This window comes from Scyliorhinus torazame, chromosome 8 (genome assembly GCF_047496885.1).
Source record: "Scyliorhinus torazame isolate Kashiwa2021f chromosome 8, sScyTor2.1, whole genome shotgun sequence".
NCBI lineage: Eukaryota > Metazoa > Chordata > Chondrichthyes > Carcharhiniformes > Scyliorhinidae > Scyliorhinus > Scyliorhinus torazame.
The window spans coordinates 178,241,391-178,259,596 of record NC_092714.1 but is presented as its reverse complement, the minus strand read 5'-3'; the positions used below and the strand labels follow the sequence as shown (position 1 = coordinate 178,259,596).

Sequence of the window (18,206 nt, the reverse complement as noted above, 5' to 3'; positions counted from 1 at the left end):
GACAACGGTGTTGTGGATGAAAAGACAAAGGAATGTAAATGGTGATAATGACTAAGAGTGTTGACAGTGGCACATTAAGAGATCAAAATATGCTAATGGCAGAACAAAGATGACCAGTGTGTCAAAGGACAACTTGGAACAGGGAACAGAACACATGGCCCCAGTGGGGTTGGGTGGAGGGAGTGGAGACAATGGGGAGAGAGGGAAAAAAAATCAATGGAAGAAATGAAAATAAATTGATAGAAATAAAAATGGGGTAAAGGTACTCACCTCCTCCGACGTATCGAAATAAAACTCCTGACTCAGGAATGGGACCCACAAACGGGCAGGCTATAACACTCCTAACCTCATGTCCTTCCTGAATAGGGCTGCTTTTACCAGACTAAACCTGCCCCCTCGCTTGGCCAACACTGCTCCCAAGCCCTGCATGGCCTTCCCAAACCCTGCATGGCCTTCCCAAATACACTCCCTCGTCTCCTTTGCCCACTGCAGAATCTTTTCTTTATCCAAATAACAACGCAGCCGCACCATGATCGGCGGCTCACCAGTTTACTCCTTAGCGACCTATGCACTCGATCCACCTCAGGTCGGTCAAGTATCCCCTCCCCCAAGGGCAGCACGGTGGTGCAGTGGTTAGCACTGGGACTATGGCTCTGAGGACCCGGGTTCAAATCCCAGCCCTGGGTCACTGTCCGTTTAGAGTTTGCACATTCTCCCAGTGTCTGCGTGGGTTTCACCCCCACAACCCAAAGATGTGCTGGTTAGGTGGTTTGGCCAAACTAAATTGCCCCTTAATTGGGAAAAAAATAATTGGGTACTCTAAATTAAAAAGTATCCCCTCCCCCACCAACTTCTTGAACATCTTCGCCATATATTGTGTGGCCTGCGTTCCCACAATGCCCTCAAGCAGAACCACAATCTGAAAATTCTGCCTCGAATGATTCTCCAAGTCATCCACCTTCTCTCTTAACTTCTTCTGGCCCTCCGCCACCAGCATGATTTCCGCCTCCAAAGAAGCCAACCGATCGTCGCGGTTAGTCAGACCTCTCCACCTTCTCCGGGTCGGCACAGCCACCCTGGCCAGGTCCTCTGAGACCTCCTTTCTATGCTGCTCAAACTTAGCCTTCATTTACTTCAACAACTCCGTGGACCACTGAGCGGGCAACAAGGCCACAGAGCTCTCCATCACCTTTCCCTCTGTCGCAGTTCGAGAGATCTCCTGGTCTGTTGCTCCTTATTTGTTGCACTCCTTGATTGATAGGCCCCAAACGGCCCTAACAAAAGAGAATTCTTAGTCCCTTATATTTAAACACTTTACACCTCTCCCTTATCTTTCCCTCAACATCAGCAAAACTAAGGAGATGGTCATTGACATCAGGAAGCAAAGTATCGTACCCCCCCCCCCCCCCACCCTGTATCAATGGTGCAGGGGTGGAGATGGCTGACAGCTTCAAATTCCTAGGTTTGCACATCAACAATCTGTCCTGGTCCATCCATGTCAACGCTACGACCAAGAAAGCACAACAGCGCTTTTTTGAAAAAATAAATAAATTTAAGAGTTCCCAATTCATCTTTTCCAATTAAGGGGCAATTTAGCATGGCCAATCCACCTGCCCTGTACATAAGACATAGGAGTGGAAGTAAGGCCATTCGGCCCATCGAGTACACTCCACCATTCAATCATGGCTGATTTCAACTCCATTTACCCGCTCTCTCTCCATAGCCCTTAATTCCTTGAGAAATCAAGAATTTATCAACTTCTGTCTTAAAGACACTCAACGTCCCGGCCTCCACCGCCCTCTGTGGCAATGAATTCCACAGACCCACCACTCTCTGGCTGAAGAAATTTCTCCTCATCTGTGTTCTAAAGTGACTCCCTTTTATTCTAAGGCTGTGCCCCCGGGTCCTAGTCTCCCCTGCTAATGGAAACAACTTCCCTACATCCACCCTATCTAAGCCATTCATTGGGTTGTGGGGGTGAAACCCAGACAGCCACAGGGAGTGTGTGCAAATTCCACACGGATAGTGACCCGGGGCTGGGATCGAACCTGGGACCTCCGCGCTGTGAGGCAGCGGTGCTAACCACTGCGCCACCGTGCTGCCCCACAACAGCGCTTTTACTTCCTCAGGAAACTAAGGAAATACGGCATGTCCTGATTGACTCTTGCCAATTTTTACTGATGCACCACAGAAGGCATCCTATCTGGTTGTATAACAGCTTGGTATGGCAACTGCTCGGCCCAAGACGGTAAGAAATTACAGAGTTGTGAACACAGCCCAATCCATCAGGCGAATCTGCCTCCCATCCATTGACTCTGTCTACACATCCCGCTGCTTTGGGAAAATGGGCAGCATAATCAAAGAGCTCTCCCACCCGGATTACTCATTCTTCCAACATCTTCCATCGGGCAGGAGGTACAAAAGTCTGAGAACACGCACAGATTCAAAAACAGCTTCTTCCCCGCTGTTACTAGACTCCTGAATGACTCTTGTGTGCTGAACTGATCTCTTCTCGCATCCTCTCTATTGATTAGTACTACATTCCGTACGCTTCACCCAATGTCCATGTCTATGTATTTACATTGCGTATCTATCATATGTCCTATGTTTTTCATGTATGGAACGATCTGTCTGGACTGCTACTCAAACAATATTTTCATTGTACCTCAGTACACGTGACAAAAAAAACAAATCCAAATCCTGCATAACTCCTCCCGAAATGGGCGAAAAGACCCAAAACAATTCCACTTTGAGCAGGAGCCACCTAATGTACGACCGCTCACACCAAGGCCACCACCATAACTCAGCATTTTATTTCTATTGCTTCCAGCAGTCAGGCAAGGATGACTGTATTCTTGATTTTTGTCTCAACTGCAAGCTTGTTTCTAAATTTATTTTCTAGTTGATCTCATTCTCTGCTTCAACATGACTATGTGGAATTGCTCATAACACAAAGTAGGAATAGGCCATATGGTTCATCAAACCTGCTCTGCTATTCAATACGATTATGGCTGATCTTGCACTTTAACTCCACCTTCCTGCCACTCCCCCTATCCCTCGTTTCCTGAAAGACCAAAATTCAGCCTTAAGCGTATTCAACAATGGAGCATCCACAACCCTCTGGGATAGAGAATTCCAAAGATTTACAACTCTTAGAATGAAGTAATTTCTCCCCATCCTCAGTCCCTTATCCTGAGACTGCCCTTGTGTTTTAGATTCCCCGAGCAGCAGAAACTTTTTACACAGAGGGTAGTGGATGCCTGGAACTTGTTGCCGAAGGTGGCAGTGAAAGCAGGTATGTTAGTAACGTTTAAGGGGCGCCTTGGCAAATACATGAATAGGATGGGAATAGAGGGATACAGACCCCAGAAGTGTAGAGGTTTTAGGTTGGATGAGGAGCATGGTCGGGGCAGACTTGGAGGGTGAAAGGGCCTGTTTCTGTGCTGTACTGTTCTTTGAAACAAGCTGCGTCTATGCCATAGAACTCCTTCCAAATCCTGTATGTTTCAACGAGATCACCTCTCATGCTTCTAAACTCCAGACATCATAGGGTCGACTTACTCAGCCTCTCATCATAGGACAACCTGTGATGCTATTGCTCCATAATCTATATCTAGTTACAAAAAGTCCTAAATATTTCCATAAATGTTAATTTTTCCCATATTAATTGACCCACCTGACAAAGTGCCATTCATTATGTAGAACGGGCAGCCATAAGGTACAACATATATTTGAGCTCTTCCCCATGATAAGCAACAAAATTAAAAACTTCTGGTATAGCCAAAAGATAATACTTGAAACTGGAGAATAATTAGTATTGTCATTAAAAAAAAAACATTATATTGGATGCTGACCTTCATGGAAGGGCAGTTGTAATAATGAAAACCAGATCCAGCAAACGGGTAGAGCTTATGAGCAATTCCTCAACTTCACAGATGGGTCAACACAGGTCATTCAGCCCGTCATGTCTCTGCCGGTTCTCTGAAGGTGTGCAAGTGCCATTCCCCCGACATACACCTTCTTCCTTTTCAGATAACAATCCAATTCCCTTTTTAAAAAATAAATTTAGAGTACCCAATAATTTTTTCCAATTAAGGGGCAATTTAGCCTGGCCAATCCACCTACCTTGCACATCTTTGGGTTGTGGGGGTGAAACCCACACAGACATTGAGAGAACGTGCAAACTCCACATGGACAGTGACCCAGGGCCGGGATTCGAACCCGGGTCCTCAGTGCCGTAGGCAGCAATGCTAACCACTGTGCCACCGTGCTGCCCTCCCAATTCCCTTTTGAATATCTCGATTGAACTTACCTCCATCACATTCTAGACGGTGCACTCCAAATCCTAACCAATCACTGCGTGAGCTTTTCCTCATGTCTTCACTGCCCCTTTTCCCAATTACCTTAAATCTGTGTCCTCTTGTGCTTGATTCTTTTATCAATAGTAATAGTTTATCCCCATCTGCGCTGTCCAGACCCCTCATGATGCCTCACAGCGCCAGCGACCTGGGTTTGATTCCGGCCTTGGGTGACGGTCTGTATGAAGTTTGCACATTCCCCACATGTCTGTGTGAATTTCTTCCGGGTGCTCCGGTTTCTTCCCACAGTCCAAAGATGTGCAGGTTAGGTGGATTGGCCATGATGAATGAGTGGGGTTATGGAGATGGGGTGGTTGAGTAGGCCTAGGTAGAGTGCTCTTTCGGGGGGTCGGTACAGACTCAATGGGCTGAATCGCCTCCTTCTGGACTGTAGAAATTATATGGAACTCTCTGTTCTATCTACATAACTGAAGTTTTTCATCTGTGGAAACATTTTCATGAATCATTCCTGCACTCTCTCTCTCTTTAAAGTACCCGAACAGGCACCGGAATGTGGTGACCAGAGGCTTTTCACTGTAACTCCATTGCAGTGTTAATGTAAGCCTACTTGTGAGAATAATAATAATAATTATTATAAAGCCTTCACATTCTCCTTAAAATGTGATGGCCAGAACTGGACACAATACTGCAGTAGAGGTTGAACCAGTATTCTATACAAGTTTAACATAACATTACCTCCTTGCTTTTGCATTCGAAAGCCCAGGATGCTGTATGCATCAACCTGTCCTGCCACTTTCAATAACTTATATATGTATATATAACATATATGTACATAAGTATACTCTGGTTCCTCTGCTCTTGTACCTACTTTACAATTGTGCCCTGTATTTTATATTGTTTCTCTGTGTTCTTTCTACCAAAGTGAATCACATCACACTTCTCAGCATTAAATTGCATGTTGCTTGTCTGCTCATTCCACAACCTGTCCATGTCCTTTTGAAGGTGTACACAATCCTCCTCAGTTTACAGTGCTTCAACGTTTTGTACCATCTGCAAATTGAAATTGTGCCCCACACACCAAGGTCTAGGTCATTGATATGAAAATCGCTTATTGTCACAAGTAGGCTTCAAATGAAGTTACTGTGAAAAGCCCCTAGTCGCCACATTCCGGCGCCTGTTCGGGGAGGCTGGTACGGGAATTGAACCGTGCTGCTGGCCTGCCTTGTTCAGCTTTAAAAGCCAGCAATTTAGTCCAGTGTGCTAAACCAGCCCCAGATATACATCAGGAAGAGCAAGCGTCCTAACACCGACCCCCGGGATCTCCATTACAAATCTTCCTCCAGGTTGATAAACATCCATCAAATACTACTGTTTCCCGTAACTCAGCCAATTTTGTATTGGTGTTGTTACTATTAGAATCCATAGAATGATCAGGGACATATATGGGTGATTGGGAGAGCAGGGTAAGGTGCTGGTGGAAAGGATTAAGCGGAAGTGGGAGGGGGAGTTGGCAAAGGAGATAGGATGGGTGTGAGGCGATGCAGAGAGTGAACTCTACTTCCCCCTGTGCTAGAATGAGCTTGATTCAGTTTAAAGTGGTGCACAAGACACATGATTCGGGCTCAGATGAGTGGGTTCTTCCTAGAGGTAGCAGGTGGAGGCGAGGGCGGGGGCCGGCGAATCATGTTCACATGTTGTGGGGTTGCAAGAAGTTGGAGAGCTTCTGGGAGGCGGTTTTTGAGACCTTATCGAGGATAGTGGGAGCCGAGGTGAAGTCAGACCCCATGGTGGCGATCTTTGGGGTTTCGGGGGTGCCGGAGGGGAAGGGGGCTGTGATTTGGCTTTCACCTCTAATTTCCCAGTGACAGATTCTTTTGAATTGGAGGTTGGATATACCACCAGGGGTTGCGGCCTGGCTGGAGGACCTGTACGAGTTTCTCCGGTTGGAAAAGATTAAATTTGCCTTAAAGGGGTCGGAAGAGGGTTTTGAGGTATGGTGGAGGCCGTCCATGACGATATTTAAGGAACTGTTCATCGAAGGAGCGGATTAAAAGGGAAAAATTGTACAAACTTAACTCATGTTTTGTTGGAATATGTTATTGTTTATATTTGGGAAAATCATCTTTAAAAAAAGAATCCACAGATACCCTAGTGTAAAGGGAGGCCATTCAGCACATCGGATCTGCACCAACCCTCCTAAAGAACACGCGACCTAGGTCCACTCCCCCTCCCATTGATCATGGCCAATCCACCTAACCTGCACAGCATTAGATTGTGGGAGGAAATCGGAGCACCCGAAAGAAACCCATTTTAAAATAATTTTTATTTCAGTTATTTTATCTTTTTTTAAAAATAAATTTAGAATACCCAACTCTTTTTCCAATTGAGGGGCAATTTAGAGTGGCCAAACCACCTAACCTGCACATTTTTGGGTTGTGGGGGCGAAACCCACGCAAACACTGGGAGAATGTACAAACTCCACACGGACAGTGACCCAGGGCCGGGATCGAACCTGGGACCTCGGCGCCGTGAGGCAGTGCTAACCACTGCGCCACCGTGCTGCCCTCTTATTTCAGTTATAACTTGGCTCACAAGTCTGTTGTACTGTATCAAACGCTTTCTGAAAGGCCATGTACACCATATCAATAGCATTGCCCATATCAAGGAAGGCAGTGGTATTGTCGCTGGATTAATAATCCAGAGATGTGGGGTAATGCTCTGGGGACCTGGGTACGAATCCCACCATGGTGAAATTTGAATTCAATTAAAATCTAGAATAAAATCTAATGATGATTATTAAACCATTGTCGATTGTCGTAAAAACCCATCTGGTTCATTAATGACCTTTAGAGATGAAATCTGCTGTCCTTAACTCATCTGGCCTGCATGTGACTCCAGATCCACAGCAATGTGGTTGACTCTTAAAATGCCCTCTGGGATAGGTGCAAGTGCAGCCAGCGATGCCCACATCCCATGAATTAATTTAAAAAAAAATCAATCGCCTGTTACCTCATCAAAATATTCAAATTGGCATATCTTGGTTTGCCCTTAGGTGACTTAGTTGATGATGACTCTATTTGATTTGCCAGCAATTTAAACACATGGAGCTCGTTCACTAACTCTTTCATTAACAAAGCAGGAGTTTGCTGATACAGGCCTTTAACGTTGTCTAGACTTGCATCATGGACATGACTAAGATATTGGAGGAGGATTGCAGACATACAAACCGAATCCCATCAAGAATCATCGCCTGGAGAGGAAGTGAAAACTGGGATGGAGAGAGGAGGAAAACAGTGGCGATGGAGCAGGTATAGAGAAGTATGTCAGGGCTCAGGATCTTTCAATGGAATTGCTTTGAATCAAGAACTAAAACATTTAACTTTGAGCACTGCAATAGATTTATTCCTCAATGACTTTTAAACAAAATAGAGATTAAGCTGTGTACCTTGCCAATAAAACATAGTACAAACGTGATGGACGCAGTCCTCAAGTCTAGGACCAGCCTTTAGTTTCGAAGTGCTTTTACCATTTTGTTACTAAACTATTTTACACCAATCAGTAGGTATATCTCAATATCAAAACAAGGGTGCTTAATCTTTGCTTAAAGTCAGTGGAAACTGTGCAATGTCAGACACACCCAGTGTTACAATAGGTTCCAGGTTTCTCATTTGATGACTCACATAGTATTCCTTACCTTTTCAAATGTCGAATGGATGGTTTGAGACATAGATTTTAAGTTGAAAGGTGCTCAGTGTGGAGAAGGGTTCGATGTCCAAATTTGAAGGGCATTTAGATTAAGAAAACTAAACCAGTATAAAATTTGGGAACATTCCAGCTAGTTTACAAGAAAAGGATTGAAAACACTGGGTAGGCCGCACAACAGGGTCTCTCACCACTGATGAAGGGTAAATGCAGATTTCTCCAATAATTCCACCTTGCTGTACTCTCAGCAAGTCTGAAAATCTCATTCAATCCACATCCAGCTTAGTTTATAAAACCACCAATATCTTTGTGCAAGAGCTCTGTCACCAACCTCAGACTCCCTGCCAACCAAAGCTACTTCCAGATTATGAGTAGATACAAGCTTAGAGAGGCTTATTTAGAAAAAAAATGCAGTCTGCAAATCATTTTCACTTTACATATCAGGTTATATAATATGGTGACCAAAACAAGAATTCGAGGTGGTCGTATGCTGTGCACAAAAATCTTGCTAACATTGAAATAAAATATTTAACACTGGTCGTTGGGGCAATTTCATTCACGATTGGACAAATCAGAGGTGCCGAGTGCTTAAGTAGCACCTGATTCTGCACAATGTCACAGGTTAGATTTGGGCCCGGTGTTCACAGGGATGGCCCTCAGTTCTGTCCGCATGCACAAGTACTCCCCTATCACAGCCATCAGTGCAATGCACACAATGTTCACCAGCCACCAGCTGAGTGCTGTGGGAAAGTGTAAGTTGTAGATCCAACAGCCCATAAAGTGGAAGATGTGGATGGTCACAGTAAAATCCAGGCACTGCTTCCCTCTTCGGATAAAATACCACAATCCTAGTGCACTGGTGAAGGAAAAAGGAAAAAGGTAATTAGATGCACTATTTACACACAGCAGACTAACATTTAAAAAAAAGATTTTTTTAAAATTCCAATTAAGGGGCAATTTAGCATGGCCAATCCACCTATCCTGCACATCTTTGGGTTCTGGATGCAGACACGGGGAGAATAGGCAAACTCCACATGGACAGTAACCCGGTACTGGGATCAAACCAGTGTCCTCAGCACCACTGCGCCAATGTGCTGCCCAGCAGACTGTAACATACTTGCGAATTTTTCCACTCCAGAGACTTGAGCACTTAGTATACATTGACACTGCAGTAATGAGGGAGTACTGCACTGTGACAGGTGTGGGCGGCAGGGTAGCACAGTGGCTAGCACTGTTGCTTCACAGCATCTGGTTCCAAGGTTCAATTCCCGCTTGGGTCACTGTCTGTGCGGAGTCTGCATGTTCTTCCGTGTCTGTGTGTGTTTCCTCCGGGTTCCTCCCACAAGTCCCAAAAAACGTGCTGGTAGGTGAATTGGACATTCTGAATTCTCCCTGTGTACCCGAACAGGCGCCGGAATGTGGTGACTAGGGGATTTTCACATTGCAGTGTTAATGTAAGCCTAATTTAGAGTATCCAATTCATTTTTTCCAATTAAGGGGCAATTTATCGAGGCCAATCCACCTACCGTGCACATCTTTTTTTGGGTCGTGGGGCGAAACCCACGCAAACACGGGGAGAATGTGCAAACTCCAATGGACAGTGACCCAGAGCCAGGATCGCACCTGGGACCTCGGCACCATGAAGCAGCAGTGCTAACCACTGCGCCACCGTGCTGCCCTAAAGTAGTTTTAAAATGTAGTCAGGAAGTGCTGAATTTCACACACGCCTAGCTCCCACAGCAAACAGGCAGTAAACAGTGTGATTGTGACCAAACAATTTGTTTTATTTCATGTTGATTGATTATCCCCACCTTGCTCTTCTTCAAAAGTGTCATCAGATCTTTTACACCCAAAGAGAGCACATCTAGGTTTGATATTTCATCTGAAAAGACAGCACCTATAAGATTATTATAGGTGCTGTCTTTTCAGATGAAATATCAAACCTAGATGTGCTCTTTTTTGGGTGTAAAAGATCTGATGACAGTTTTGAAGAAGAGCAAGGCGGGGATAATCAATCAACATGAAATAAAACAAATTGTTTGGTCACAATCACACTGTTTACTGCCCGTTTGCTGTGGGAGCTAGGCGTGTGTGAAATTCAGCACTTCCTGACTACATTTTAAAACTACTTTAGGGCAGCACGGTGGCGCAGTGGTTAGCACTGCTGCTTCATGGTGCCGAGGTCCCAGGTTCGATCCTGGCTCTGGGTCACTGTCCATTGGAGTTTGCACATTCTCCCCGTGTTTGCGTGGGTTTCGCCCCACGACCCAAAAAAAGATGTGCACGGTAGGTGGATTGGCCTCGATAAATTGCCCCTTAATTGGAAAAAATGAATTGGATGCTCTAAATATTTTTTAAAAACGACTTTGTAGGCTGTAAAACATTTTAGCATATCCTGAAGTGGTGAAAGGTTCTGTTTAAATGCGAATCTTTCACCGTTATTCTCTGCTGGGTTTTTATGCTCACTGAGTTTAAGAAATGGGGCATTTCCCATCATAGGCACTCCGACCGTCTGCATCATACTTCTAGCTCACTTGAGTGTTGCACCAATACTGCAACCTGCGTGAAGTTTCCTCTATTGCAACAGTATATCATTATTCAGTATTCTTATGGGCCATTTTACAAACTGTCAATTTAGTGTCAAATTCAGTTAATGTGTGTTGTGGGCCATTTACACTCACCAGAAACTGTGTAGTCACTGGCCAAATGTATTTCATATAGAATCCCTGCAGTCTGAAAGGAGAGGGAGCTAACTCTGTACATCAGTGTGAGCTGGTTTCAAACCCAGGAGACAAGGGTGAGCGGACAGTTAAAAAAAAAACAGCCCATCATTATCCTTAGCTCTTAAAAATTTCAGGGACAATATAGAATTCGTCCTCAACAGGCTGGGGTCAGTAGTACAGGTGTCATGTTACTGGATTAGTAATCCAAGTCCTGCATTAATGCATTGTAGTTCAAATCCCATCAAATCAACTAGGGAATTTAATAAATCTGGACAAAAATATCAATCTAATTAATAATGACCATGAAACCAATGAATTTCCATTCTTGGTCTGGCCAACATGTGACTCCAGAGTTGCAACAATGTGGTTGACGTTTAAATGTGGTCCACAATAATAATAATCTTTATTGTCACAAGTAGGCTTACATTAACACTGCTACGAAGTTACTGTGAAAATCCCCTAGTCGCCTCATTGCGGCGCCTGTTCAGGTAAACGGAGGGAGAATTCAGAATGTCCAATTCAGCTAACAAGCATGTCTTTCAGGACTTGTGGGAGGAAACCGGAACAGCCGGAGGAAACCCAAGCAGACATAGGGAGAACGTGCAGACTCCGCACAGACAGTGACCCAATTCATTGAATCTGGGTCCCTGGAGCTGTGAAGCAACAGTGCTATCCACTGTGCTACCATGACACCCAAAAATAGCCTAGCACGCCATTCCACTGTTGGTAGCTCACAATTATCTGCTCTAGGGAAATGTGGGATGGGCAATAAATGTTGGTCTTGCCAGAGTTGTTAAGATGTGAAGATGAATTTAAAGAAAATTGTGGCATTCTTTCAGATCATGCATCTGTGATGAATGCAAGAAATTGATATACATATTGTATTATATGAATCTGGTGCAGTACAATGGTGTGCAAGTGGGTGATGGAGGGGGAGGGGGCTGCATGGAAGAGGCTGGAGACGGCGTCCTGTGTGGGTACGAGTCTGGGGGCGCTGGCAACGGCGCCGCTGCCGCTCCCTCCAAGGAGGTATACCACGAGCCCGGTGGCGGCCCTCAAAATTTGGGGGCAGTGGAGGCGGCATAGAGGGGAAGTTAGGGCCTCGGCGTGGACCCCATTACGGGGGAACCACCGGTTCGCCCCAGGAAGAACAGGTGGAGGGTTTCCGGGGTGGCACAGGGCAGGCATACGAAAGTTAGGGGACCCTTTGTGGACGGGAAGTTCGCGAGCTTGGGTGAGCTGGAGGAGAAGTACGGGCTCCCCCCCGGGGAACACCTTCAGGTACTTACAGGTAAGGGCGTTTGCCAGACGGCAGGTGGTGGAATTCCCACGGCTACTGCCACACACAGTACAGGACAGGGTGCTCTCGGGAGGGTGGGTGGGATTGGGGAAGATCTCGGAAACTTACCAGGTGATGCAGGAGGAGGAGGAGGCCTCGGTGGTGGAGTTGAAAGGTAAGTGGGAGGAGTTGGGAGAGGAGATCGAAGAGGGGACGTGGGCAGATGCCCTAGGGAGGGCGAACTCTTCCTCTTCATGCACGAGGCTCAGCCTCATACAGTTTAATGTGCTGCACAGGGCACACATGACCGGGACAAGGATGAGCAGGTTCTTTGGGGGTGAGGACAGGTGTGTTAGGTGCTCAGGGAGCCCAGCAAATCACACCCATATGTTCTGGGCATGCCCAGCGCTGGAGGAATTTTGGAAGGGCGTAGCGAGGACGGTGTCGAGGGTGGTAGGATCCAGGGTCAAACCGGGCTGGGGGCTCGCAATATTTGGGGTGGCAGAGGAGCCGGGAGTGCAGGAGGCGAAAGAGGCTGGAATTCTGGCCTTTGCGTCCCTGGTAGCCCAGCGAAGGATTCTCCTTCAGTGGAAAGATACGAGGCCCCCAAGTGTGGAATCCTGGATCAGCGATATGGCAGGGTTCATTAAATTGGAGAGGGTGAAATTCGCCTTGAGAGGGTCGGTACAAGGGTTCTTTAGGCGGTGGCAACTGTTCTTAGACTTTCTGGCAGAACGCTAGACATTGGTCAATGGCAGCAGCAGCTCGGGGGGTGGGGGTTTACTTTATTTTTGTTTATGTTATTTACACTGGAAGGGTCTGAGGGGGTGTATACACCTGTTGTCTTAAGTATGGATGCTAATGCTAATTTATTATTTAGGTACCGGGGGGGGGGGGGGGTGTTTGGGGTTTGCTTTTTTAGATTGTGTTTTGTACTTACCCCTGTTGGGTTCTTTTTTCTTTCTCATTTTGTTATTGATATTTTATGAAAACCTTTAATAAAAATTATTTTTTAAAAATGAATCTGGTGCAGTAATGGTTTTAAATGCCTGGGTTAGGGTGTTTCTGGTTTAAAAGGAAAGCAAGCAGTGGGTGCAAATCGTAAATGTGAGACCATTATTCTTTAAAGTCATGCTTATGTTTACAAGGAGAGGCCGAATGGGTTTTTGTTATGATTTCTGGGGAGTAGATAATTAAAGTCATTGTATTTAAACTTAAGTAATTAGGTTATGGGATTTGAGTGGGATAAATATATAATATTGGGAGGAGTCAGGTCTGTGGCAGTCAGTTTTGAATTAGTTTCTGGAAGTTGTGATGAACAACATCTTTTGCAAAGGCTGTCAGGTTAAGCAGTAGTCTGACAGACAAAAATCTTCAGGCTGAGGGCAGCACGGTGGCGCAGTGCTTAGTGCTGCTACCTCACGGCGCCGAGGTCCCAGGTTCGATCCCGGCTCTGGGTCACTGTCCGTGTGGAGTTTGCACATTCTCCCCGTGTTTGCGTGGGTTTTGCCCCCACAATCCAAAAGATATGCACGGTAGGTGAATTGGCCACGCTAAATTGCCCCTTAATTGGAAAAAATGAATTGGGTACTCCAACTTTATACATAGACAAATCTTCAGACTGTTTCCTGACAGGATCTCGCTCTCTCTCTCCAAGCAGCTTTTCAAAACAACTCTTTATCCTGAAGCCGACAAGTAATCCTGTATTTGCTAACTTTGGTTTCAGGGCAGCACGGAGACACTTTTTAAAACTTCTGCCTCACGGCACCAAGGACCTGGGTTTGAACCCGGCGCCGGGTCAGTTGTGGAGTTTGCACATTCTCCCCATGTCTGCGTGGGTCTCACCCCCATAATCTAAGATGTGCAGGATAGGTGGACCGGCCACGCTAAATTGCTGGATAATTGGAAAAGAAAAAATGGGTACTCTAAATTATTTACAGGTGTTTCTTCACCTGTAATGGGTTTTGCTTGATTGGAGATAGAGAAAGTATCGCTAGAAGGTAGTATTTCTTTTCATTTAATCATTAAGCATCGTTTAACTAGTAATTGTAAGCTATATTTCTGTGATGTTAAGGTAGTTAAATACTATGTTTTTAAAAGTATATATTTTTATTAACAGTCTTCAATTTATACAATACAAAAATAGAAACAACAATAAAAACAGCAAAAGAGAACAAGCTAATGTACATAACCCCCTATAAATAGAAAACAAACCCCCACTTCAACACGGCAACAACAACCCCTCCTTCACTCTTCCACTCCCCCCCCCCCCCCCCCCCCACCCAGCAGCTAACAGTGTCCAACGTCTCTGAAATAGACGATAAACGGTCGTCCACTCCAGTAGTACCCATTAATTGCCCCCCTCACAGTGTATTTGACCGTCTCCAGGTGTAGAAACTCCATTAAATCACCTATCCAAGCCCAGGTACTGGACAGAGTTGCCAACCTCCATCCCAGCAGGACTCGCCTCTGACCAATCAGCCAGGCGCAGGCTAAGACATCTGCAGCTCTGGCGGGTCCGATATCCCGAAAAAGCTACGAAGGGACAGGTTTCCAATCGATGTTCAGATTCGCCAACGTGGTGCTGAAAAAGGAGACCCAGAAATCCACAAGCTTGGACAGGACCAAACCTCGTGTGTATGGTTAGCTGGCCCCCTCGCACAGCGCTCGCACCAGTCTTCAACCCCACAAAGAAGCGACTCATTCTCGATCTGGTCAGGTGCACCCTAAACATGACTGCGGATCCTCGCACACGAGGACATGGTGTTCACCCTGCGAAGGGCTTCACTCCACACCTCCTCCAACACGGGCCACAACTCCTCTTCCCACTTGGTATTCACCCCCTCCACCGAGACCGAACCCTCCGCCACAATCCGTCCATATGTTCTGGACGTACTACCCTCTTCACCCTGCACATGAATAGATCCTCTCTGTCAAAGAAGATGGTGGTGCAACTGGGAATGCCAGGAGCATTTGTTATGGGCCAGGGTTTAGAGAACCCCAAGGTGTATCATGGAGTTTACCTGACCCACAACTTTTAATAGATTGTGGTATGGGGAGCACACAGCCCACTCTCCAGGTGTGGTACAGCAGAAATGGAAAAGTATTTTTTTTTTTAAAGCAAAACAATGTTTATTCTATGAACTTTAACCTTTTTAAAACATAGTGAACATCTTAGCAACCATCAATTCAAATACAGCCCCCATAGAATACAACAAAAGTCATCCTTAATAACTTCCCAAACAACATCCAGAAGACAAAAGAAACACCTTTTAAGAGAAGCACATTAGGTTTACATTCACTACTGAGAACATTTATAATTCTGAATTCACCAAATGATCAAGAGATAGTCTTTTCATGGCAACAGTACACCTGCTGTGTCTGGCTTCAGCTCCAACACTGAAAACAAAACTAAACCACACTCTGCAACAAACAGCCTAAAACAAAAGTAAAAAGTTGACAGACAGCCCAGCTCCACCCACACTCTGACATAACTGATAAACACCCATTTCTTAAAGGTACTCTCGCATGACACCTCCCCCCAAGAAAAAACAATAAGCCATCAGCTTCAAGATGGTTTCATTTTTCACCTTTTCACTATCCTTTAACAAATGCACACAGTAAATATACTTTTTCGTTTCAAAAAACAACACGCAAACAGGTATAATAATATGGTCCATTTTTTCCCTCCTTCTTCTTCCTCCAACTGAAACTGCTTCCGTTCATCACATTTGTGACAAAGCATCGGCTATCACGTTTTCTCATCCTGCCACATGTACTATTTTTAAATGAAATGGCTGTAACAATAAACTCCAGCGAAACAGCCTTGCATTGTTATTCCGGAATCGCTCCAAAAACGTCACAGGATTATGATCAGTATAGTGTCAGACGGATTGCTGATCTCATAAATGTGAAAATGTTGTAAAGCCAGCACCAAACTCAAAGTCTCCTTCTCAATCGTCGAATACTTTTTCTGGTGAGAATTACATTTCTTTGAAAAATAACCAATAGGCTGGTCTAGCCCTTCATCGTCGTCTTGTGGAAGCACCTACACCCACATCACCCGCCACTTTGAATGGTTTCGTATAATTTGGGATGGCTAACACAGGAGCAGTGGTTAACACAGCCTTCAGGCCGTCAAATGCCTGTTGACACTCCGCTGTCCACTGGAATTTGTTACGCTTCTTGAGCAAGTCCGTCAGTGGAGCAACCACACTGCTAAAATTCGGTACAAATTTCCGGCAAAATCCACTCATGCCAAGAAATCGCATTATTTCCCATTGTGTCGAGGGTATTGGAAACTCCCCAATAACTTTTGTTTTCACATCCCGTGGGACCATTCGACCCTGTCCGATTATATGGCCAAGGAAAGTGACTTGGGCCTTTCCAAATTCACTTTTGGCTAGGTTTATCACCAAACCCGCCTCCTGAAGTCGATCGAATAACTCCATCAGATGTTTTAAATGTTCTATCCATGTCTGGCTGAAAATTACCAGATCGTCGATGTATACCTCACAATTGGGTAATCCTGAAACAACTTTGTTAGTTAACGGTTGAAATGTGGCTGGTGCGTTTTTCATGTCAAATGGCATAACTTTGAATTGGTATATACCATCTGGAGTCACAAAAGCGGAAATCTCCTTCACCCTTTCGGATAAAGGTACCCGCTAGTAACCTTTAAGTAAATCCAGTTTAGAAATAAAAGCCGATTGTCCCACTTTCTCAATGCAATCCTCCAAACGTGGGAAAGGATAAGAGTCCATTCTTGTAACTGCATTAACATTTCTATAGTCCACACACAACCGTTGGGTACCGTCTGGTTTTGGTACCATCACTATGGGTAAGCTCCGTTGGCTGCAACCCACGTCAATGATGCCATTTTTAAGCATACTCTCAATCTCTTTGTTAACCTGTGCCAATTTTAAAGGGTTAAGTCTGTATGGATGTTGTTTGATTGGAACCGCATTTCCCACATCTACTTCATGTATAGCCATTTTAGTACGTCATAATTTATCTCCACAAACTTGCCCATGTGATATCAATAACTCTTTCAGGTCAGTTTGTTCTTCCTCTGGAAGTTAACTCAACAATTTATCCCAATTTTTAAGAACATCCTCGTTTTCCAATTTAATTTGAGGTATGTCAAATTCACAGTCATCTGAATTTGGTTTATCACTGAGTTAGAACCATTAAAACCTCCTTTTTCGCTCCTTCCCTTTCAAAGTACCTTTTAAGTATTTTCACATGACACACTCGGTGAGTTTTCCTTCTATCTGCTGTTTTTACCACATAATTCACCTCACTTAATTTCCTTTCAATCTGATAAGGTCCACAAAACCTTGCTTTGAAAGATTCTCCTACCACTGGTAACAATACTAAAACTTTGTCTCCACTGACAAAACTACGAACTTTGGATTTCTTGTCCACTACCCGTTTCATCCTGTTGTCTAGCCAATTCACCTGCTCTATTTAATCGTTCCCTAAAATTTGACACATATTCCAATAATGTAAGTTCCGATTTCTCACTCACCAATTTTTCCTTAATCAATTTAAGTGATCCTCTTACCTCATGACCAAAAATTAGTTCAAAAGGACTGAATTTGGTTGACTCATTATGTGCATCCCTAATTGCAAACAGTACGAATGGAATTCCTTTATCCCAATCCTCTGGATAATCGTGACAGTAAGCCCTCAACATTGTCTTTAATGTCTGATGCCATCTTTCTAGCGCTCCCTGCGATTCTGGATGGCACACAGTTGATTTAAATTGTTTTATTCCTAAGCTATCCATTACTTCTTTGAATAACCTGGAGGTAAAATGTGATCCTTGATCAGATTGTATTTTTGTGGGTAGTCCATATCTAGTAAAGAATTTAAGGAACTCCTCCACAATCTTTTTAGCTGTAATATTACGTACTGAAATGGCCTCTGGAAACCTAGTAGACACATCCATTATAGTCAAAAGATATTGATTCCTACTTTTTGTTTTAGGAAGCGGTCCTACGCAATCAATTAGGACCCTTGTAAAAGGTTCCTCAAATGCTAGAATGGGTATTAAGGGCGCTGGTTTTATCACTGCTTGAGGTTTCCCTATCACTTGACATGTGTGACATGATTAATAAAATTTAACTACGTCTTTATGTAGTCCAGGCCAATAAAAATGTTTTTGCATTTTCGCTTGAG

The 18,206-nt window shown here is 44.6% G+C and overlaps 1 protein-coding gene across 4 annotated transcripts in view; it reads right to left on the bottom strand.

Annotated features, from left to right (window-relative positions):
- Nucleotides 1-7,699: 7,699 nt before the first annotated feature.
- Nucleotides 7,700-18,206, bottom strand: part of sys1 (SYS1 golgi trafficking protein) — a 30,282-nt gene continuing 19,775 nt past the window's right edge. For all 4 annotated transcript variants that reach the window (XM_072514559.1, XM_072514557.1, XM_072514555.1 and 1 more), the window contains one exon: nucleotides 7,700-8,877. In XM_072514559.1, the coding sequence (XP_072370660.1) occupies nucleotides 8,637-8,877 (241 nt within the window). In that variant the 3' untranslated portion in view covers nucleotides 7,700-8,636. The remainder of the gene's footprint in view (nucleotides 8,878-18,206) is intronic.